This window comes from Aythya marila (genome assembly GCF_965140915.1).
Source record: "Aythya marila genome assembly, chromosome: 7".
NCBI classification, from domain to species: domain Eukaryota; kingdom Metazoa; phylum Chordata; class Aves; order Anseriformes; family Anatidae; genus Aythya; species Aythya marila.
In genome coordinates, this window is record NC_139048.1 from 14,732,204 (window position 1) to 14,754,711 (window position 22,508).

General features: G+C 60.1%; 5 protein-coding genes across 7 annotated transcripts; 2 read left to right on the forward strand and 3 right to left on the reverse strand.

Annotated features, from left to right (window-relative positions):
* Positions 1-470: 470 nt before the first annotated feature.
* On the reverse strand, positions 471-4,774 carry SLC25A28 (solute carrier family 25 member 28). Its single transcript, XM_082765482.1, has 4 exons — positions 4,451-4,774; positions 3,874-4,102; positions 3,009-3,065; positions 471-1,571 (listed from the first exon to the last, which is right to left on the reverse strand). The coding sequence occupies exons 1-4, from the start codon at positions 4,757-4,759 to the stop codon at positions 1,054-1,056; spliced, it is 1,113 nt and encodes a 370-aa protein (XP_082621608.1). The 5' UTR covers positions 4,760-4,774; the 3' UTR covers positions 471-1,053.
* Positions 4,775-5,267: 493 nt separating this feature from the next.
* On the forward strand, positions 5,268-9,705 carry ENTPD7 (ectonucleoside triphosphate diphosphohydrolase 7). The gene is made up of 12 exons (XM_082764277.1): positions 5,268-5,302; positions 5,454-5,603; positions 5,688-5,893; positions 5,968-6,118; positions 6,428-6,531; positions 6,673-6,729; positions 6,896-7,044; positions 7,120-7,286; positions 7,607-7,931; positions 8,034-8,119; positions 8,221-8,382; positions 8,508-9,705. The coding sequence occupies exons 1-12, from the start codon at positions 5,295-5,297 to the stop codon at positions 8,725-8,727; spliced, it is 1,785 nt and encodes a 594-aa protein (XP_082620403.1). The 5' UTR covers positions 5,268-5,294; the 3' UTR covers positions 8,728-9,705.
* Positions 9,706-10,119: 414 nt separating this feature from the next.
* Positions 10,120-11,499, reverse strand: ATP6V0E2 (ATPase H+ transporting V0 subunit e2). Its single transcript, XM_082765000.1, has 4 exons — positions 11,240-11,499; positions 11,094-11,141; positions 10,866-10,996; positions 10,120-10,670 (listed from the first exon to the last, which is right to left on the reverse strand). Exons 1-3 carry the CDS (start codon positions 11,341-11,343, stop codon positions 10,903-10,905), a joined length of 246 nt encoding a protein of 81 aa, XP_082621126.1. The 5' UTR covers positions 11,344-11,499; the 3' UTR covers positions 10,120-10,670; positions 10,866-10,902.
* Positions 11,500-11,627: 128 nt separating this feature from the next.
* Positions 11,628-15,800, reverse strand: COX15 (cytochrome c oxidase assembly homolog COX15). Of its 2 annotated transcripts, none has more exons than XM_082764997.1 (8): positions 15,679-15,800; positions 15,037-15,159; positions 14,601-14,787; positions 14,204-14,371; positions 13,652-13,733; positions 13,158-13,312; positions 12,121-12,234; positions 11,628-11,899 (listed from the first exon to the last, which is right to left on the reverse strand). In XM_082764997.1, exons 1-8 carry the CDS (start codon positions 15,690-15,692, stop codon positions 11,768-11,770), a joined length of 975 nt encoding a protein of 324 aa, XP_082621123.1. In that variant the 5' UTR covers positions 15,693-15,800; the 3' UTR covers positions 11,628-11,767. The 2 variants fall into 2 exon arrangements, with proteins under 2 accessions (XP_082621123.1, XP_082621122.1); XM_082764996.1 differs by lacking the exon at positions 15,679-15,800 and adding an exon at positions 15,417-15,649.
* Positions 15,683-20,699, forward strand: CUTC (cutC copper transporter). 2 transcript variants are annotated; one of them, XM_082764998.1, is made up of 9 exons: positions 15,683-15,751; positions 16,029-16,100; positions 16,182-16,241; positions 16,483-16,692; positions 17,642-17,677; positions 18,100-18,233; positions 18,915-18,942; positions 19,341-19,446; positions 20,057-20,696. In XM_082764998.1, the coding sequence occupies exons 1-9, from the start codon at positions 15,691-15,693 to the stop codon at positions 20,166-20,168; spliced, it is 819 nt and encodes a 272-aa protein (XP_082621124.1). In that variant the 5' UTR covers positions 15,683-15,690; the 3' UTR covers positions 20,169-20,696. The 2 variants fall into 2 exon arrangements, with proteins under 2 accessions (XP_082621124.1, XP_082621125.1); XM_082764999.1 differs by lacking the exon at positions 16,182-16,241 and having other exon boundaries at positions 15,714-15,751; positions 20,057-20,699.
* The last annotated feature ends 1,809 nt before the right edge of the window (positions 20,700-22,508 follow it).

The window sequence follows — 22,508 nt, forward strand, 5'->3', positions numbered from 1 at the left end:
CAGCCTGGCCAGTGGGGCTGGCACACGGCCCCAGGAGGGGAGAGGCTGCAGGGGAGAGGCAGGATGATCCCCAGCGGGGTAGTGCAGGACCCTCGGCCTCGCTGCTGTGAGGTGAAGCTGCTCTGAGCTGCCCTGTCCAGCCTCGTGGCAGCAGTGGCACAGGGCTGCAGTAACGGGTACTTGGCAGTACAGAGACTTAGCAGAGGGCTGGGCTGAGAGCACTGCGTTCCTCACGGACTTTCTTCCACCATTTAACGCCTTTCTCCATCAAACTGCTGAAAAAGATGTCCTGCCCTTCACACAAGGACCTCCAAGCATGTGGGTGAATCTGCCCGCTGCTGCTCCCAAGGCCCTGGCAGACAGCGTCCCACCCCCCACCCTGATGAGAGCCACAAAAAAAGAGCCCAGCGCTGGGCAGTCAGAAGGGTCTGGTGCCACCCAAGAGCAAGAAGGGGACGCGGCCATAGAGCAGAACTGTTTTTATTGGAGGTGTCAAGAGCAGGAACATTAACAAACCTACGACTCCCCTCCTCAAGTGCCATCCTTCCCCACCCACCACCACCACCACCAGGGCAGTCAGCGTCATGTGTGCGTGCTACAAGACAACGGCAAGGCTTACACTTTGCTTCAGCCAAAAGCCAGACAAAGCCTCCAGCATCCCCGGCGGAGCCGCTGCCCCCTCCTCGGCGACTGAGCTGAGCTGCGGCCCCGCCAGCGGCAGGGCAGGACATTCACCTTCCCCTCCAAGCAGGGGTGAGCTTTGCAGTAGAGGAGGCTTTTGTTACGGGAAGGAGAGGAGCACAGCTCCACCGAAGTGCCAGGGGACGTGACCTGGGCTGCAGCTCCCAGCAGGACATCTCTGAGGGCCCGGGAGAGAGCCAGCCGTGCAGCTGGAGCAGAGCTGCAGCAGCCCCGGGCAAGAAATGGCGTTGCTGAACCCCGAAGGGCTTTGCCGCCCCCTCTCTTCAACACAAACCAAACCGAAAGGGAGAGGGTCAGGAGACAAACCAGGAGGGGAGATGAAGCAGGTCTGGAGTCGGGTTCAGCTCTGGCTCACTTCCCAGCCCGACGCTCTTCCTGGCGCTTGGTGAGGATGTACTTGAAGAACTCGTACACGGACCAGGCGATTGCCGTCGAGGGCATCTGATAAATGACTCTGGCCTGGACCCCTCTGAAGTAGGCAGTCACACCGCCCACCTGGTACACCGTCCTGAAGGCATTGGCCATGCCTGTGATGTGTCCGCTGATGTTGGAGCTCAAGGCCAGGGATTCCTGGGTGTTGAGCAGCGTTTTGCAAACGTCCAAAGGCGTGGTGGCAGCAGCAGCGACGGCCCCTGCGCAGGCCCCGGAGACCACGTGGGAGCCTGGGTTGTACTGTCTGTGGGGGTTGAGCTGCTCCTGCAAGAACTCGTAGGTCATGAAGTGAATGGCTTGGAAGGGGATGTTCATGGTGAGCTGGGTGGTGTAGCTGCGGTAGAAAGCTCCAGCCCCTTCGTTGCGCCACACAGCCCGCACACAGTCCGTCACGCGCTGGTAGGGCGAGTTGTACATCTGCATCCGCTGCTTGACCACTTGGGACAGGCGGCAGCAGCAGCAGCAGCAGCCGGGACCCGGGCGCAGAGAGGAAGAGGAGAGAGAAAGGGTAAGGGTGAAGGCAGGCTCCCTGCAGGTGCTCGGCACTTCAGTCACGCTGGCTCAGGAGCTAAAGGCACACAGCTCCGGCCAGCAGCGTCCCGGCAGGGCTAGGCCAGTTTTCCATTTCCATCTGCACAAGGCAGCGCCGTCACAGCACCACCTGCACACCCTGCAGCCCGCTCCAGGGCACGTCCCAATGGCCAGGTGTAAGGTTTGCCACCCGACGTGTGCACCCCACGCCACCCACCTCTCCCCACCTGCCCCTACCGACACACTGTGCAGGCAGAGGAAGTCCCCTGCAGTTACTCTGTTATTTCCCAGATTTCTAGGTCTGTGTTATCCTGTCCCTCCTCGGCCACCCCAATCTGTAGCATGCCCGACACAGCCACCCCGCGGCAAGAACCGGACACCAAAATCCCCCCCCGCAAAGGAGCGGAGCCCAGCACAGCCTCCAGCTGCCCGGCCTCCCCTAACTTAATGTGTCCAGCAGGAGCTAAAAACGGTGCGCCTACAAATGCTACAGCCAGGGTAAGAAGAGTAGCTCCAGGCAAGGAATGACAACCGACCAGCCGAAGCAGCTGCCTGCTCCCGAGGGGCAGAGCCCAGTGGCAGGCAGGAGGAGGCCTTGCTGCCGGCAGGGGGTTCTGCAGGAGCGACACAGCCTGGGTCAGCTGGAGCTGGCAGCGGGGCTCCTGGCCAGGGCTGCCAGGCTGCGGGCACGGCCCCGCTCAGCACCGTGTGTGGTGCTTGCCACCGCAGCTGCTACCGCGGATCTTTACTCGCCTGCTGTCACGAGCCTCCCAGTTGTACGAGGAAGGAGTCTGTTCATCGCTGTCTGTACTCATTATCCCTCCCCCGCTCCTCCCGCCACCTTCACAGACATTAATTAATTAAAAATCTTTCTCCTGTTTCCAAATCAAGCTTAACAAAGTCAGTGCCTTCCAGACATTCCCTAAGTTATCTTTTCTCCAGACTTCTTTAAGGTGCCTTTTGTCCCTCAGCGCATACCTAGAACCATATCACATCTTCCCAAGGAGCTTTAACCACAGCCTTGTCTGGTTTCAATGCACTTGGAATGACTTTGAGAGTAAGGATCACGTCTCTCTTGCTTTCTCTGCTGCTCCAGCTAGCTGGCAGCAGCAAAAAACCTTGCCTCCCTCCCTGCTCCTCCTCAGCTGAGGTTTGCTGTGCTCCCCAGAATGAATTCCCTCCACTTCCCAGCTTTGTAAGTGGCAGCCACTGGGCTCCTTAAATGCAGGCTATGCTGACCCCCAAAGGATCCCTAGGGTCAGGCGAGCAACAAGGACAGAGAGATGGGGGCAGCCCGGGCAGATCCCACTCCTAGACCCCCGGCAGGGCAGGCTCATTGTTACCTTCTGCAGGGTTCATCGCCGCGTCGTGGAGCAACGTTGCTACACACCCGGCTGCACCTGCAAAACAAGAACTGCCACATGTGAGGGGAGGAGGTGGCGAGAGACCCCGGGGCTCCACCACGACCCCGAGTCCCCCGCCAAAGCAAAGGAGGAAGTCCCCCTGCAGAGGAGGGCGAGATCCAAAGGCAGCCTCCATCTCCTGTCCGGAAGGCGGGCTGGTCCTCAGCAAATCCCACCCGAAAAAGAGTTCAACAGAGAGAAGAAGAGGAGCGCGACAGTCTGTCAAGTCTCATGGGCCGGCCGGGACTCCCTCACTCCCAGCCCTCGCAGGCCACCGACTCGCAGGGGTCCCACAGGACGAGGGTGGCTGTACCCAGCACCACACGGGAGGAGGAACCAGACAGCATTTTGCTGCACACCCGCCGAGGACGGGACTTGCCCAAAAGCACCACAGCACCACCAGCCCTGACCCCGCTGGGCGGGCTCCTGCACCACCAACCCACGCGGCCGCGGCCGGTCCCCGCTCATCCATCGGCGGCTCCCATCCGCGGGCATCCGTCCTTGGGGGCCGGCGGCTGGCCACTGACCTGCGTCGAGCCACGGATACCTGGGAGCAGCTCGGGCGGGCACAGGAGCAGGCGGAGGCACGAGCAGCGCTTCGCCCGGCACCGCTAGCTCGCGGCTGCAGAGAGCACAGGGCTTTAGCACATCCCTGGCCCCGCCACCCCCGCGGGGCTGCCTGCCCCCTCCCCGCCGCCCCGCAGCCCCCTGCCCGCTCCCCTCCCCGCCGTCCCCAGCCCCCGCTCGCCCCGTGTGCCTGGCGGGGCCCCGGAGGAGGGCGGCGGGGCCCCGTCGGGACGAGTACCGTTGGCCACATGGCTATTGCCCCCCGCGTGGATCACGTCGCTCAGTGTCTTTTTTAACTTCTCGTAGCAGGCGAAGTAGAGGGCGTGCGCCGGGCCGGCTCCGGTGGCGGTGATGTTCATGCCCCGCATGGGCCTCCAGACGCCCTCGGTCCGCACGATGCGCCACAGGGCCTCCAGCACGTTCCGGTAGCGGGCGGCGGGCTCCGGCCGCAGGCTCTGCATCCGCGTCTGGAAGGCAAACCCCGGGCGGGACGCCCGTCACCCCTGCGGCCCGGGGCTGGGGCAGCGGGGGGTGCACCCCCGGGACCGAGCAGCCCCGGTAGGGCACCCCCGGGTCCAACCCCTCCAGTACCGATCACCCCCGGTCTGACACTCCCGGTACCGATCACCCCCGGGTCCCATCTCCCGGGCCCAACCCCCCCGGTCCCAATCGCCCCCCGGTCCCACACCCCCGGACCCTCCCCCTCCCGGTTCACCCCCCCCGGTCCCGCCCCCCTCCCCTCTCTCCTCCCCCTCCTGCGCCCCCCAGGCCCTGCCCGGTGCCCGGTTCCCGGTGCCCTCCCCCCCCTCCGGCACCTTGACGCAGTCCACGGGGTACATCACGCAGTGCTCCATGACGCCCGCCACGGCTCCGGCCAGCATGTGCGTGGACACGGCGGCGCCCTGCGGCAGCGCCTCGTAGTCGGGGGCGGGCGGCGAGAGCGGCGAGCGCGGCTCGGGGCCACCGGGCGCCGCCTCCACCTCCTCCGCTCCCCCCCCGCCCCGCCGCGCCCGCCCCGCGCCGCCGCCGCCGCCGCCCATGAGCAGCAGCAGGACGCGGCCCGACTCCGCGCCGCCCCGCGCGCCGGGGCTGGCGCCCGCCCCCGCGCCCGCCCCCAGCTCCATGGCGCCGCCGCCGCCGCCGCCGCCGCCCCGGCCCCGCCGCGCCCCGCCCCGCCCCGCCGCCCGGCCGGCCAATGGGCGCCCGCCCGCCCCGCCGGTCCCGCCGCCCTATTGGCCGCCTCAACTTTTCGCCCCGCCCCCGCTCGCAGCCCGTTGGCCGGCGGGCGCCGCGACCTTTGGTCCGCCCGCGGGGCCGGCGGCCTGTTCCGCTCCGCGCGGGGACGGCGCCGCGCTATTGGCTGCGCCGCGCGTCACTCCGCGCCCGCGGCGCGTGCGGTTTATTTGGGCGGCGCCCATTGGCCCGCGGGGCCGGCGCCGCGATAGGACGAAAGTACGCGGGTGACGTCACGCGGGGGGGAAGAGGGAGCGGGAGGGAGGGCGCGACGGGGGGGGCGTGGCCTGGACGCGAGGAGGAACCGATTGGCCGCGGTGGGGCAGGGGGCGGGGCCGGGCTCCGCGGGCGCCCATTGGCTGCCGGGGGAGGGGGCGCTCGGTGACGTGGCCGCGGGGCTCCGGGGGCGATGCGCGGCGGGGGCACATGGCCCGGTGAGAGCAGGGACCGGGACCGGGACCGGGACCGGGACCGGGACCGGGACCGGGACCGGGACCGGGACCGGGACCGGGACCGGGACCCTCGCCCTGCGCCCTTCCCCGGGGCTCCTCCGGTGCCCGCCCTGATCCCGCGCTCTCCCCGCAGGCTCTCCGTGCCCTGCCCGAGCCGCTCCCCGTGCCCGTGGTCCCGGCCGCGCCCGGTGGCGCTGGGGCTGGCCGCGGCCGCGGGGCTGCTGCTGCTGCTGGCCGCCGCCGCGCCCCGCCGCTGGGCTGCGCCGCCACGCCGGGGAGAGAGGTGAGTGCCCGGGGGGGGTAGGGGGGTGATACCGGGGGTGGTGACACCGTGTGGGGGGGGTGACACCGTTCCCGGTGCCCGCAGGTACCTGTCGCGGCTGGAGGAGCTGGCGGCCACCGACACGGAGGACGCGGCGCTGAGCTACGGCGTGGTGGTGGACTGCGGCAGCAGCGGCTCCCGGGTCTTCGTCTACGTCTGGCCGCCGCACAACGGCAACCCGCACGACCTGCTGGACATCCGCCAGATGCGGGACCGCAGCAGCCGGCCCGTGGTCAAGAAGATCAAACCCGGTACGTGCGGCACCAGGCGGCACCGGGCTGGCTCCAGGGGCTCGGGGCTCACGGCTCTCGCCATGCCCACGCAGGAATCTCGGTGGCGGCAGCGGAGCCGGAGCGAGCGACGCCCTACCTGCGGCCCCTGCTGCGCTTCGCTGCCGCCCACGTGCCGGCCCCGAAGCACAAGGAGACGCCGCTGTACGTGCTGTGCACCGCCGGCATGCGGCTGCTGCCACAGAGGTGAGCGCGGCAGGGAACGGCTGTGGCCACGGGGAGGATGGGGCAGGCACTGGGAACGAGCAGCAAAGGCTCAAGGAGGGTTGGAGCCCGTGGGGAGGGAAGTTTGGGCAGCACGGGAGCCTTGCAGCCTCCTCGAGAGGAAACGCTTTGGTTTGGAGCCTGGAGCGAGCAGCTGTAGCTTCTTTCGTTTGTTTCTTCCGGAGGGTGCTGGGGCGCGCTGCAGAGGAACTGCTCCTCTCCCTGCTGCTTCCGCGGGGAGCAGCTCTCGGGGGCTCGCCCGGCCCCTGACCCCCTCCTGTGCCCCGGCAGGCAGCAAGCTGCCATCCTGGAAGACTTGGTGCAAAACATACCCCTGGAGTTCGACTTCCTCTTCTCCAAATCGCACGCAGAAGTGATCTCGGGGAAACAGGAAGGTAGGAGCTGCTGCTGCCACCTCCGCTGCCTCGTCCTCGTGCCCTAGCCAGGAGCACGCAGAGCTGGCATCAGACGCAGCCACGCCGTGGGTGGGAGCATTTGCGTTCTGCCTGGGGGCAAACCCCTTCTGTCCCGCCCAGGTGTCTACGCTTGGATCGGCATCAACTTCGTCCTGGGCCGCTTTGATCACGAGGACGGTGAGTGGGGGAGCAGGCAGCACCCGGCCCTTTGGTGGCTGACCTCCGCGGTGCACGGGGAGGAGGCACCAACCCTGCCAGCGGGGCAGCAGGGTGACAGCAGGGTGACAGCAGAGGGCAGGAGCCGCCCCGCTGCCCCTCGCTGACACATGGCTGCGGGTTGCAGAGGAGGCAGCAGTGGTCACGGTAGCGGTGGGGGACCAGGCGGAGTCCCTGGTGCGGAAGCGCACGGTCGGGATCCTGGACATGGGGGGCGCCTCCCTGCAGATCGCCTACGAGGTGCCCAGCTCCGGAGCCTTCTCCTCCCCGCAGCAGGTGTGTACCCAGGCGGGGGACGGCGCCGGCAGCAAACCCAGGGCTGTGGCTGATCGCTGCCCTCTGCTTCCTCAGGAGGAGGCTGCCAAGAGCCTGCTGGCGGAGTTCAACCTGGGCTGCGACGTGCAGCACAGCGGCCACGTGTACCGCGTCTACGTCAACACCTTCCTGGGCTTCGGGGGCAATTTTGCACGGCAGCGCTACGAGGAGCTGGTGCTGAACCAGACCCACGCCCACAGCCGGTACTGCTGCCACGCCTGGAGGCGCCCCGTTGCGAAACGGGCACCGGGGCCTTCCCGGCGCTCGCTCCCCCTTGGATTTGCCCCAGGAGCCGCCTGCGGTGATAACGGCTGCCACGGCCACGCTGGCAGCAGCGGGGTGCCAGCAGCACGGGCTTGGGCCTCACGTGGCACCCGAGCGCTGCCCTCAAAGCCTGGCAGGTTTATCAGTGCCACCGCCCGCTGCCTTCCCCTCCTCCAGCAGGGATTCCCTCAGCACGTCGTCCCGTCACGTCCCCACCTCCAGCTCTCTCCTCACCTCTCATTTCTTGCTTCTTCCCCAGGCTGCACGGCCAGCAGACAGGGCTGAGCGCCGAGACCCCCTTCCTGGACCCCTGCCTGCCCGTGGGGCTGGAGGACACGGTGACGAGGGGCGACCGAACGCTGCACATGCGCGGGCGAGGGGACTGGCAGGCCTGTGCCAAGCTGCTGCAGCCCCTCCTGGGGGGGGCCAACAGCAGCCAGGACTCCCTAACGGGGGCCTACAAAGCGCCCATCGACTTCAGCAACAGCGAGTTTTATGGCTTCTCCGAGTTCTTCTACTGCACCGAGGACGTGCTGCGCCTGGGGGGCTACTACAACGCCCCCACCTTCACTGCTGCTGCCCAGGTGAGCGCTGCCCCGACCCAGGGGACAGGGAGGCACTGTTATGGTGCTGGGAGGGAGTGGGGGATGTTCCTTGGGGCTGAACCCCAACTTCTCCTTCCCCAGGAGTACTGCAGCCAGAGGTGGGAGGTGCTGACCCAGCGCTTCCGCGGTGGCCTCTACTCATCGCATGCAGACGAGCACCGAGTGAAGTAAGGGGCTGTGGCTGTACCTCTGGGGGGCCCTGGTGGGCTCGGCTTTGAGTCCAGCCCTGCAGCCACATCTGGCTGATGCTCCCGTGTGCTGTCCGCAGGTATCAGTGCTTCAAGTCAGCCTGGATGTACCAAGTCCTTCACCAGGGCTTCCACTTCCCCCCGGACTACCCCAGCCTGCGCACGGCCCAGCTGGTGTACGACCGGGAGGTGCAGTGGACGCTGGGCGCCATCCTCTACAAGACAAGGTTTCTGCCACTCAGGTAATGCAGGAAGGAGGAGAAGTAGCTCCGGGGCTGTGCGGGGAGGGGTGGCAGCAGGACAAGGGCTCTCAGCAGCACTCCGTACCCAGCACAGCTCCCCCTGACTCCAACTCTCCTCTCTGCAGGGATCTCCGGCAGGAGAACATCCGGCAAGCACACGCCTCGTGGCTGCGCCTCTCCTTTGTCTACAACCACTATCTCTTTTTCGCCTGCATCCTGGTCGTAGCGCTGGCCATAGTCCTCTACCTCCTGCGGCTGCGCCGCATCCACCGGCGGCAGCAGCTCGACGCGCTGTGGCTGGACAAGGTGGTGCTGCTGCCGCCGGGCCAGGCGGGCGGGCCGTGACCCCGGGGGTGCACCCGCTGGCCAGCTGCACCTGCAAGACCAGGACTGAACTCCAGCCTGGGCTCTCAGGGCTCGGACACTTCCTTGAGGACCATCTCAGCTCTGCACTCCGTCATCTCCTCCTCAGAACCAGGGACTGGGGGACGAGGCAGCCCAATGGACAATGGAGCCCTCCTCTCAGCCTCGCCCCAGTCCTAATCTTTGCATTCCTTGGCCTCTGGCCTTCACCTTGCTGCAGGGGGTAGAGAAAAGCCTTTTGCTGCCACAGCAGGGTCGAACTGCAGCCCCTGCTGGTCCCTGGGAGAAGCAGGACTTCCCTGAGGCAGCCCAGTTGGGGCTGCAGCCTGAAGGACCAGGCTATCCTGACTCAGTCCCCAGTTTGCAGAGCAGCTTGGTGAGGAGGTGCTGCAGCCCGTTGCCTAGGCTGGCCTTTCCCCAGGCTGGTACAAGCATCAGGGCTCAAAACATTACTGCAGGAACCCCTGAGCCAAAAGTTCCCCCGAGCTGCTCTGCTGGGGCTGACCCAGCTCCGAGCCTTCCCTCTCGGTGCTGTGCTGTCTGCTGCAGCCTCCCCTCCCCAGAACAATCCTCCTGTAGTTTTAATCGGTACCCAGGCACAGCACTGAGGGCTCAGGGACTGTTTCCCAAGGCCCCACCAAAGCAGGCTGTGCTTCCTTTCATTCCTTCCCTCCTAAGCATGGGGCATCCCACAGTTAATCGGGCACTAAGTGCAAGGACCAGTGGTTCTTGCCCCGTGAACGCAGGCTGGGCCTGCCTCTGGGGCAGCCACCTCACTCCAGCTGTGCTGGGGGTGCAGGGGGGCAGCTCAGGGCTGGGGCTGCCTTCTGCATCCCTCTGTGCACCAGCACAAGCCCTGTTCCTCTGGGGCTGGAGTCCGGACCAACCAAAACAAGCTCTTTACTTTTACTTGAATTCATCTATGACCATTCCTGTAGCAATAAAAAAAAAGCCTTGAGCCATCCAGCTGTTGTCTTGTGCTCTAGAGTGAGATCCAGCCAGGGGGCTGCAGGCATGCCCGTGAACCCGCAGCCCTCTGCCTGGCGTTGGTTCACGTGGCTGGGACTTGCTGCTGGTGTGGGGCAAGGGAGGTGCCTTGGTGCCAAGAGCTGCTCTGCACAGCTGAGCTCACTGAGCAGCTGTGATCCTCCCAAATAATGCTGCCCACCTCTTTCCACAGCACACGCCATGGTTTATCTGTGACCCTGGTCCAAAGGACTACCATGCAGGTGGCATCAAGGATAAGATCTGTCCTGCAGACATGCTGCCACCTTTTCCTCAACAGCTGAGGATCCCGGCCTTGTTCTCACCACAAGAGCAGGGCTAGGGGTGATGGGGGAAGGGAGACGATCAGAACAAAGCCCAGACTTCCTCTGCCTCCAAGCAAGTGACTGCTTCCAGCATCACTTACTAAAAGAAGGATTTATTTCCACAACACAAACTTAACACAGACAAATAAATAAATACAGATAAGTTATATCTGATAAATAGGGGCAAGGGACAACTCCATAAGTTCTCAGAACATGGACATGGGTAGGAATGATGGCAGTACCTAGACACTACTGCAGCACCCTGGCTGCTGGGGCAGGAGATGACAGGGCCCCCCTCCAGCCCCAGGCTGCCAGGCAGAGCCCCCGGCCCCACACCCCAGCACCTCCCGCATCGCACCCCTGCCAGCCTGCATCCTCCTGCGGCGCCAACCTTCCCTTCTCCTACCCTCAGCAGGGACCAGGGTGGCTGCAGCCAGGGACTGATGGCAGGGAGGTTGCTGCCTGCAGGAGCTCCTCATCCCGGCCAGGGGCACTGCCTGCAGCCAGCAGGGATGCAGAGCTCAGGATGCGCTGGGGCTGTGGGTCCGGCCTCTGGCCCAGCACCTCTGGGGGCTGCCTGGGACGGGAGGGGAGACGCTGGAGCAGCAGCGGGAGCTGGGGGAGGAAGAAAGGGAGACGTTAGCACCGAGCTGTGCCCAGAGAGAGCTCAGGTGGGGGTGTGCTTGGCTTGCTGAGGCACAGCTCGGATGCAGCACCCCCACACTGGGCTCAGCACCCCGCGGCCCCACAAACCGAAGCAGCTCCCACCCGCAGGTTTTGGGGACACGTCGGCCGTCCCTGCCCACTCACGGTGACGACGGGGGGGCTCTCCGTTGGGGCGCGGGGCTCACTCCCAGAGGAAGCGCACGTACCAGACGGTCTCGTTCTTCAGCTGCGGCCCGAACAGCGGGTTGGCCTGCGCCAGGATGGCGATCAGCCAGCTGCGGACAGACGGGGGCCGTGAGGCGCGGGGCTGGGAGGGGAGGCAGGAAGGGAGGGAAGGAGGCCGGGAGGGCCGGCTGCAGGCCGGGTACTCACAAGAGGTAGCAGCACACGGCGGTGGTGACCAGCATGGTGATGATCACCCTGCGGAGACAGCGGGCTCAGGGCGCGCTGCCCGGCCCCGTTCTCCCCGGTACCCCCCGGTTCCCCCTCGGTCCCCCCCCCCGGACCCCCGCACTCACCCGCGGTTGGGCCCCTTGGGCACGAACCAGGGGGCGGCGACGCCCACGAGCCCCCAGAAGGCGGAGAAGAGGACGAGCGGCAGCGCGAAGCTGTGCGCAGTCATGGCCTCCCCGCTCCGCTCCGCTCCCCGCCCGGCGCCCAATCAGCGCGCGGCGCGCCACGGCCCCGCCGCCTCCCATTGGACGAGACGCGCGGGGAAGCCCCGCCCCTTTCCCACTGCGCCGCGGCCTCAATGGGGGGGGCCCCGGCCTCAATGGGGGGGGCCCCGGCCTCAATGGGGGGGGCCCCGGCCTCAATGGGGGGGGCCCCGGCCTCAATGGGGGGGGCCCCGGCCTCAATGGGGGGGGCCCCGGCCTCAATGGGGCCCCGCAGCCCGCGCCTCCCGCCCCTCAAGCAGGCAGACACCAGCGGCTGGGTGACAGCAGCTCCTTTATGGCACACAGCCCGACCTCCGGCCCCGCCGCCGCGGTGGTGGTGGTCACGGTGGTGGTGGTGGTGGTGGAGGTTGTGCCTCCCGGCCTCCGCGGTCACTTGGGCAGCCTCCGCAGCTCGGCCATGAGCCACAGCGCCACGCTGAGCAGCGCCAGGGAGCCCGACTGGTGTGTGGCGGCCAGCGGCGTGGGGACGTAGAGCAGCAGGGTGCTGATGCCCAGGCCCACCTGGCAGGAAGGAACAAGCGTGAGCGTGGTTGCTGACACAGCACTGAGCACAAAATTTTGACAAAGGAAGGCCCACAACCAGACCTCCCACCCTCCAAATCAGCCTGTGCAAGCAGTGCCACCTCCCAGCTCTTCATGCAAGCGAAGATCTTGCACCGCTTCCGTGATTGGGAAGGGTCTGTCTTGACCACCTTTTGCAAAGGAAATAAAATAAGAAGTACCTGCATGCAAGCCACAGCCAGTAAGGAAGCCACTGCTGTCCTGGTCCTGCGAGGGAGCGGGATCTTCCGCGAGAAGAGGTACAGCGCCGTGATGGCTGTGACTGTGGCAGTTCCCTAAAGAGGGAAATGAGGTTGTAGTGGGAAGGAAGAACAACCGCCCTTCAAGAAAAGTCCAAAGGAAAGGGGTGCAGATGCCTTTGGCTGCACCTTCCGTAGAGCAAAATCAATTCTGTGATCACTAACTGTAGGAACAGTTCATAGCCAGGACCAAATCCTGGCGTTCCCATGCCCCCCACCAGGTTAACCCTGAAATTTAACCCAAGTTACGGAGAATTCAATTTTTCTCTGAATTAACGCTTTACTTCCCAATGGCTTTTCCTCATTTCGTCAATGCATTAGGCAATGTTTTTGCCCTCTCTCCATCTGTCACCTTGACAATTAAAGGTGGAAGCTGTCAGCTGGAAAACTGATCTCATTTTCACCACTCAGCCACAGTTCACCAGCATTATCTCATCACATGTCACACCAGATTCCTCTTCTAAATCACTTAATCCTTCCTTTCAGTCTTAGTGATGGCTTAGCCCACAGCAATGCCAGCAGCATTACTTAATATCCAAATTGCTCTGAGCTTTTTTCCCCACAAGGCACTGTTGGTGTAAAGGAACTTGAGAAATGCTAGAGGAAGCAGACACCACTCAGTAGCGAGATTTCCAAGTTTTATTTCAACACAACATCCACAGACATTTCCGCAGCGAGGGCTACCCTGATCTGCAGCTGATGTTATGGAAAACGAGACACAAAGAAATGACGCCTGTAACTTGGGCAGGAAGACATCCTTAAGGAAGGAGACCACATTGGAAAAAAACAAATGAGTGCTAACCTCCCTCTTTCTTTGGAAGCAAGTCGGTGACAAAGCTCTCAGGACCTCAGGACGCCCTGGATATCACTCACACTGACAGAGCCACAGCCCAAAGAGGACAGCTTGGCTGTACGAAGCAACCAGGAGGAAGCAGACACAGCAGGAAGATGGCACTTACCAAGATCCTGTGATCGAACTGTACAGTGGTAGGATTCTCAAAGATATTTCTCAGCGTGGGGGAGAAGGCAAGAAGGTCGTCTGGGATCCATCGTTCCCCCATTTTGGGGAAGGAATTGTACACAAGGCCAGCGTCCAGCCCTGCCACAAAGGCACCTGCAATTCCAGAGCAGAGAACAAGGCTGCTGGACGAGGTACAGACGGCACCCCAGGCACAGCTCTTAAGGGCAGCCTGACGCAAGAACACAGCCTGATCCTGAAATTCTCTGGGAAACATATCCAGAGATCACACAGCAGCACACAGGCGGTGCGGCACATCTCTGCCTGCTCAGAACTTCCCAGTAAGTGAAGATCTTGAATATAAATGCCCTGAAAGGAATTAAGTTTTCCCAGAGAACAGTGTTGTTTTTTTTTTGCAGTTCCCAGTAGGCCAGAAGGGAAACAAGGCAGAGAGAAGCAAGCCATGGACAGGACAGTGGTATGAAGCGGCCTTACCTGAAAGAGCCGTAAGAAAAACGAGAGCTGTGGTGCCATGAGCAAAGTGCCTCAGGCGCACGAGCTGACGGGTCTCAGGTAACTGTAAAACAAAGTGAAAAGAATTCAAGAAAAGTGTTTCCAGTGCTGTTTGCAGCAAGTGAGGAAAGCTTTCATTGCATATACAGGCTGACAGGTTGGTGTGTATTTTACAGGAGGGATACAGGGGGCAACACACAGCACAGCCACACTTCAGCAGTTCCTCAAAACCACAAGTAATCAAGTCCAACCTCATGCAGAAACTGAAGTGTTAGCATAAATCATTTAATCCAGGCAGGCGGACACCTGCCTGAGCTTGCAGGAACTCTGAGACTAATCACTGTTGAGTGTGAGTATAACAGTCCAAATCAAATGAAACATCCCATAACTGTCAGCAAATATCCTTCCTACAAGCTTCCAGGAACAGGATAAAATGGAAGTAACCATCACTCCCCACACCCTTTCCTTTACCTCACATCCCCCACCCTTCAAACGTTACGCTGTGCCTTCAGCTGCTGACGCACCCCCTCGTACCTGGTGTCGCGGCAGCAGCAAAGAGAGCCCCGTCCACAGACTGGCAGAGTACAGAACCAGCGCGGAGCCGAGATGCGCTGCGAGGCGGTACTGGCTGACCCGAGGAATGTCGTAGGAATCTGGCTTTTCTTCCAGTCCACTCTTGACCATGTACCAGCCCAGCAGCCCCTGGCAAAACAACAGAGGGTGAGAGCCAGCTCCCCCATCCCATAAAAGAGAAAGTCAGAGAAACATAGGGGTCAAATAACTTGTTTCTTCCATCCTGAACCACCTTAACAGCACTGACCCCCTCCTCCGCCCAAAAATCTTTCATTAACCCCAGTGTTTTGACTATGCTCAGTCAGGGAATGTTCACAGGAGATAGCGCATCTATTCCCCATGGCTGCAGAGCACTCACCTGGAAGCACACGAGCCCGCAGAGTGCAAGGACACAGCCCTTCATGGGGCGGCTGAGCCAGCCCTTCCTCCAGAAGTATGCAGCTGGCAGGATGTAGGCCAAGCCCACGACACGGCCCCACATGCGGTGTGAGTACTCCATGTACCAAATGAACTTGAACTCTGTCAGTGTCATGTCGTGATTCAGGCTGTTAGGGGTGTTAAAACAAAGAACTGCTTAATGTGGTGGCACTGTCTGGCTTCCCATGACGAGGGATCACCTTCTTCCAGAGAAGGAGGTGACAGTGATGGAGGGTGACTGCATGTGTCCACCACCAGATACACTCTGCTCGCCTTGCTGATGGTATTAGAGGGCATTCCAGTTCTCGTGAGAACTCCCAGTGCTGCACAGCCACAGGAGCGATGCTCCCAGCCCCATCCCACCTCCGAGCGCTCACATTTTGAACTCAGGGAACTGCTGGTACTTCTGGAACTCCGCTTCCCACTCCTGCTGCGTCCTCGGGGGTTTCATCTCCTTCACCAGGTGCCAGTCGACCATGGAAAGGCCGGACTCTGTCAGCCTGCAAGCAGACACGGGTCACTCCCTGAGTGTTATGTTACCGACAGCCGCTGGCTGTAGCGGACTGCACTGAGAGAGCTGGGGAAAGGGCAGGGAGCTGGGGGAGGCCCGGGGACGCCCAGAAACGCCTGCAAATCATCCCCAGCTGCCACCCCCGGCCCTCTCCCCTTACAGCCAGGGCCGGAGGCAGGTGCGAGGCTTCCACCTCACGCCCGATGCCGCTCAGCGGGGCCCCCCCCCAGGCCGGGCCGCCCTCACCTGGTGACGCCGCCCAGCACCACGGCCCCGGCCACGGCCCCGCTACAGGCGAGCAGCCACCGCCCCACGGCGGCCGGGACCGGGGCGGGCGGCGGCGGCTGCTGCTGCTGGAGGCCGAGGAGCCGCGCCCGGGCCCCGCCCCCGCCCCGCACCGGGCCCAGCAGCCGCGCCCCGGCCCCGGCGCCGCGCAGCACCCGCAGCATCGCGAGCGACCCCGGAAGTGGCGGCGCCGGAAGCCGCGGCGAGCGCTTCCGGCCGTCACCTGGGCGTCACCATGACGATCCCGCGGCACGTGACCTGGAGCCAGCAGCGACCCCCGCGCGCCGCCAGCGCAGGTGAGGGGAGGGCGCGGGGCGAGGCGGGGGCGGGGCCCGGGGGAGGTGGGCGGGGCTTAAGGGGGAGGGGGCGGGGCTTCCTCCGCCGCGCGCGCGCTGCGGCCTCGCCCCCTCGCGGCCCGGGCCCGCGCCCTCCGGCGCGGGCCCGGGCCGCGAGGGGGCGAGGCCGGAAGCGGAAGCGGAGGAGGCGGAAGCGGAAGCGCGGCGGGAGCCCAAGCGGCACGGAGGACGCCGCCATGGCGCGGCCCGGGCTGACGGCTCCGCTGCCGCCCCGCAGGCATGGAGGATGGGTTCCTCATGGAGGTGTGCGTGGACTCGGTGGAGTCGGCCGTCAACGCGGAGCGCGGAGGTGAGGCACCGGGGGCGGCACCGGGGGGGTGGCGGGGAGGACGGGGCCCGCTGTGAGCCGCTGTGAGCCGCCTCTCCGCAGGTGCCGGCCGGATCGAGCTGTGCGCGGGCCTCGTCGAGGGAGGAACCACGCCGAGCATGGGTGAGGCCCCGTGCCCGCACGCGGACCCCGCCGGTTCCCTCCTTTTCCCGATTTCTCCCTTCCCCAGTTTCCCCCCTCCCCCTGGTTCCCCCCTTTTCCCGGTTCCCTCTACCCCCGTGCCCGTTCCCCCCGGTACCCGCCCCCCGTGCCCTCCCCAGGTCCATCAGCTGGGCCAGCACCCCCTCCCTAACCCCCCTTTTCTCTCTTTTCCTTCCTCTTCACCTCTCTCTGTCCCCTCCAGGCCTCCTGCAGGTGGTGAAGCAGTGTGTGCGGGTCCCGGTGTTCGTCATGATCCGGCCCCGCGGCGGGGATTTTCTCTACTCGGACCGGGAGGTGGAGGTGATGAAGGCTGATATCCGCCTGGCCAAGCTGCATGGGGCTGACGGGCTGGTGTTCGGGGCTCTCACTGAGGATGGGCGCATCGACACGGAGCTCTGCACGGCGCTGCTGGGTAAGAGCGTCCCTATCTGCGAATGCCGAGCTTGGTGTGGTGCCATCGTGAGCAGGTGTCATAGTTCTGTGTTGCTGTTTGTGGTGCTGTGGAAGGCACTGTGTAAGTGCCTTGGTCTGCAGGCTTTGTGTCCTTGCCCCTCTCTTCACTTTTTATCAGTATCACGTACTGTCATACCTGCAGCATATTAAATAGGTAAGAGGAACTGCAGATCAAGAGCTGCTGCTGCTCTCTCCCTTTTTCTTTGCCCTTTGTTCTTATTCTAAAGTCCTGTGACAAACTGTTAGGCCAGACCCTCAGCGTATAGCAAGAGAGGAATTTGCTTCCACATCTTTTCCATTAGCTACGTTCTGAGCCAAAGAGCACTGAGCCTTTCTCTGGTGGCATGGAACTGGGATTTTTGTGTGAGCATGGAAGTGGTGGATGGAGTACAGCATGAGAGAGGGATCCTGCCAGCATTTGCATCCATTAAAGCAATGAGGTGCTCTGCTGGGCCCAGAGTTTTCAGGGCAAGAGGTGGTTAGGTTTCTTTTTGTAGAAGTAGATAACCTTTACCTAATAAATTGTTGAGCACCATTGGCAAAGTTTGTTATGGACTGATTTAGAATAGAAATTAGGGGTAGTGAAAGAAATGAGACAAATCATATCTCTTGCTTTCAGAGAGCACTGGTCCTGTCCCTTTTCCCTGGTAGATGAGACAACTTCCATACTTAGTTCCTGCAGAGAAACTCTTGTCTGGCAAGAGTAGAGGATTTTTTCCCAACCAAAGAAGCTGGACAAGGAGGAGCAGCTGTAGCTGTGCGGTTCCCAGCAAGTGCTGGGAGTGTTCTGAGCTCCCCAGAATGGGCCTCAGAAGCCTTTTTCCTCTTTTACCTTATTTACTTTTCTGGTTCTAGCACAAGGGACTCTCCCTACCAGCCCAGACTGACCATGTGCCTTCTTATTGCAGCTGCGTGTCGTCCCCTGCCTGTCACATTTCATCGAGGTGAGTCACCGGGCACAGGGCCCTATCATGGACCAGCCTCTGCTCTGCTGACGGAAGGTGGGGCTGGGAGGTAGCTGGGCTTAATGGATGTTGGTCTTCCTTTGGAGGTGGGGGAAAGCTGTGTGTGCTTTGCAAGAGTACGCTGTGGCTGTGCCCTTTGCCCAGGAGGGAAAAAGTCCAGGGGGTCCAGGCTTGGTGGCAGTGTCACTGCCCTGTGGGGGGAGGAAATGTTGAAATGTTCAAGGAGCTGAGCGCTGCAGCCCTGCTGCGAGGGCAATGTCATAGCTGGGAGCTGTGCCTCCTTGCAGTGGTGATGAGCTGGGAGAAGGGCCCTTCCCATCTCCTTTTCTCTCAGCTGGGGGCGGGATCAGGGTTTGAGCAATGAGCTGAGTGATTCCTGAGCTGTTCCGTTGGTCTCGTAGCCTTCGACATGGTGCATGACCCTCAGGTGGCACTGGAGACCCTGATTTCTCTGGGGTTCGAGCGTGTGCTGACCAGCGGCTGTGACAGCTCAGCGCTGGAAGGATTGTCTTTGATTAAGAAACTTGCAGAGCAGGTGAGTGTTCCCTCTGCTCCACTGGGTCACCTCTGCTCCTCTGGCTTCTTCTTGGGCATTGCCTGGAGGCAGCTCCTGTGTGGTAACCCTGATTTCTGTGAGGGAGCTGCTGTCCAGGAGCTCTTTCCCCCCACCTCTGATTTGGCTTTAGTCTGTTTTTCCAAGTCCCTGTGGGTTGGATCCCTGAAGTCTCCTGCAGCAAGGGCTGATTGGGCTGCTCTTGCTCATGAAAAGGAGGGAGGTAAGAGTCGGTTTCAGGACAGGGCTTTGGCTGCAATTTGGGGCAGCAGTGCCCGTATGAGCTGCCCTTTAGGGCTCTGATGCTTAGAAACGTGGCTGGGAAGCTGCTGCTGTGGTTAACTCGCACAGGCAGCAGCGTGAGGGCTCTTCTGGGGTGTCTCAGTTCCTGTTAGGAAAATGCAATATGTTTATGAGGGGTAGTCAGGTGAGATAGAGGCAATGGGAAATGGTGACGAGTTGCCTCAGCTGTAAGGCTTTTCTGCTTTTCTTAGTCAAAATGGGAATAGGACAAAAAAGATGGGTGAGAGTGTGAATCATAACCTGTGGTGGCATTCGTGAGCTTTCTGAGGGCACGGTACACAAGCTTTCATTGCCACCACATAATGGCACTCGGGGACATGGTGCTGTGGCAGTATCACTAATATGTTTCTCTTCTTTCAGGCAAAGGGCAGAATTGTGGTTGTGCCAGGTAATTATTATTATTTTTTTTCTTCTTATCTGTAACAGGTCCAGTTTTCTCTGGCTCCTATTCCTTAGCCCCTTGCCCTGGGTTGTGCTGCCTCATGGGGCTTTCTGAGCCCGGTCCCCAGCAGGGAGGTGCTCCTGCCCTGCTGTGAGTAAAGGCCTCAGAGCCTGCAGCTGCTGCTCACTGAAGGATCTGGGGACAGTTTTAGATCTGTGGGAGAGCAAGAACCACGGCTTCTCCCATCTCTTCACAAGCGCCAGGGTCTCCATTGTCCCAAGGGCTCTTTCCCCCTCTGTGCAGATGGCACTCATCCCTTAGCGGGTAGATCCCAGGGGTGATGGAGGGTTTGTGGCGGTTCTTTCCGTGCTGGATGTGACATAAACAGGGATTCTTCCCACCAGGGGGTGGCATCACGGAGCGCAACCTGCAGAGGATTCTGGAAGGCTCTACTGTTTCTGAGTTCCACTGCTCTGCTCGCTCAGCCCGGGACTCAGGGATGAAGTTCAGGTAACTGGTTATATTTTGACTATTTTCTCGCAATCCTGTGTAAGGGAAAAGCTGGATTCACGTGAATATAAGTTTGTAGAAGAGGTGTAAATTTCAAACAGCTTTCTGGGTGCTGATTGTGCTTTTGTGGTTGGGATCGTGATGCCTGGCTCTGTTCTTCAGCGTATGCATCCAGCGGTGCTCATCATCTGGACTCAAGCTCCAAGCACAGCCAGATCCTTGGGGCATTCCCTCTGCTACTGCTGCCCTAGGGTTTGTGAGTGTGCGTGTGCTTGGGAAGGCAGGTTCTGGTCTAGTTGCCTTTGACCTTTAAAACTGCTGTGTGTGGCTTTTGGGTGGCCTGTGGGAGACACCTCTGTGCACAGTGGGGAATAGTTTACATTTGATCACAGGTGTGCGCTGAGTTTCTGTAGGTGCTTTTTTTTCTGTCCTTTGAATTATTCTTCGTTCTGTCACTGTCTCTCATCTTTGTTCTGGGTGGGACTAGCAGGTATTCCGGCAACTGCTGACACTGGGGGAAATGGTATCTTTAATGTCTCACTCACTTAAATCACTTAAATCTCACTCACCTGTATCACCTGCAGCTAGTAACCAGTCGTTTTCCTTACAGAAATCCAAACGTTGCCATGGGAGCATCCTTCTCTGCCCCTGAATACTCCATAAAGGTGGCAGATGTGGCCAAAGTGAGGACCCTGAACGCAATTGCAAAGAACATTCTGTAGTGGAAGGAACTGTGCTGGGACAAGAGCGATGAGACTCCAGGGTCTTCCCTGCCACATGGACAGATGTGTACCGCTTCCGTCCTCAGGCTGCAGAGGATGCAAACTAGGTGACGAAGCCTGATGTCTCTTCCCTTGGTTTCCCCTGAGTGACCAGTCCCTGGCCTGGCTGGAAACTTGGCGTTGGCCATTTTAAATAAAAGGACTCATTTCTGGACGTTGTGGCAACAAGCTGCTCAGCAATACTAGGGGAAGAAGGGAGCTGAGCACGTAGAGGAGAACGACTTGTGTAGCACTGCATGTGATTGTCAAATAAACACTGCAGCTGCTCCCCTCTTGCCGTGTTTTTTTTTTTTTTTTTAAATTTAATTTTACAAATAGAAGTGTGTGATCTATTTCACATAGTTCAGTACATTGTGCTTTGGTGTCAGTTTTAGATAGTTACTGTGAATGGAGTAGTCCACATGAGCTCATCTGTGTAATGTGAGGCAGATTGCACAGGAGATACAAACATTTACCAGGGGCAAGGTAACGGCAAATAAACACTGAGCTAAAAATGTGACTAAAACCCTAGTCATGCGTCAGGACAGCTAGGTCTGAGAGCAGCAGAACAGAGATAAGCGTCGGAATTAGTCAGCCTCCGGTCACACCAAAGGAGAAAACAATCACATCTAGAATCTAGAATGCCAGGGAGGGAAGCATCATAGTCACAGCTGGAAGACAAGGCCTGCTGTGCTGGATAGCTGGGGATTAGAAATCCAGAAGCTGCTAGATAAAGAGAAGCACAAAAAAGCTGTCGATACGTAGAGGTGACAGAGGTGATAAACACGTGATGTACACAATGGGAAGAAGTCTACCGACGTGACTGGTTAGGTGAGCTAGTTGGGAGCCAGCTACAGAGTGAGAGTGCTTGAGGGGGACAGGGAGTAGATAATGAGATTCCTTGGGAAGCCAAGGGGCTTTTCTCAGGGAGTTTCCAGGTTCTTTTCCTGACATGAAGCACAAACCATATGTTTATTCTTCAGACAGTGCTCGGGGGGAAAGAGCCTGCGGAGTTACTGTTGGCTAGTCAGAACTGATGCCCCCGACAACAGAGATTCTTACAAAGTGTAAAACTTCAGTTTTGGGTTCAAATTTGTCTGCCCATCTTGGCTGTGGCATGCAGTCAGGAGAATGTAATATCTGAAAAGGTGGCAGCAGCATGGAATGAGGTAGTTGAAAACCTGTAACAAAAAGACTACATAGCTGCATCTCAGAGGACACATCCACCTTTCACGTGGATCCAACAGAGGTATCAGTGTTTCCCAAAACATGTCTCAGGAGCATACGTGGTATTTCTTAACATAAGAGCTGTGAAACAAATGGCTGCTTTGTGTGCATCGCAGCCTTTTCCAGCACTGGCTGATGTGCAGTCAGTAGGAAGGATTCCAAGTCAGAAGGAATGGTTTCATGCTGTAGTTCAGGCCACCTGAGTTCATGGAGTGGTTTCATGTATGGATATAATCACTGTAGTTCTGGACACCTGAGTTCATGGCTTAAGTTGTGAGATTTCGTGAGTCACAGTGGTGATTAAGATATCTTGGAGGTCTTTTCCAACCTAACTGATTTGATGATTCTGTGTTATCACAGTGGCACGACTGTAACTCAGTGGGAATGTTCTGCTGACACAGCCCTCTGGTATCATACATGCAGAGTGCTGTTCAATTTGCGTGAAGGGTTTTTGTTTGTTTGTTTTTTAAAAGAGACTTTTGAACTCAAAGTGCTTTACCATAACAAAGCAGAGAAACAAACTCCTCAGAAAGGGAGATGAGCAGCGAGGACTGGACTAATTTGCAGATTGCCTTGCAGAAGTCTCCTTCCCAGACCAGATTGGGTGAGACAGGCAAGAAGGAGCGCTGCTTTTGAAAATTTAAGTTATAAGATGTTGGACCACATGTGGGTAAAAACGGGGAGCACAGAGAAGTGTGGTATTGTTGGCCAAAGAGTAGTTAACACTGCTCAGAAGGTAAGGTTGTGAGCTGGAGTGACAGGAAAGACCACAGTGTGGACCACAGGGTGATTCAGTTCAGTGATTTCTTGTCTAACACATCAGGTTGCTGTTCTCATCAGCAGTACATTGGTGCTGGCCTGGAGGACATATCACGGGTTAGCTTTCCTAAAAAATAAATAAAGAAATTGAAGAGGATTTAATCAGACAAGGCAATAATAATTAACCAATCAGTTAGACATTGGACCTTCCTCTGCTGTTGATGGCAAGGGGGCTGTTCCTGAGCAATTACTCATTGTATTACCCTTGACTTCTGAGCTATTAAATGAACAAATGAGACAGCAAAATCCTTTCAG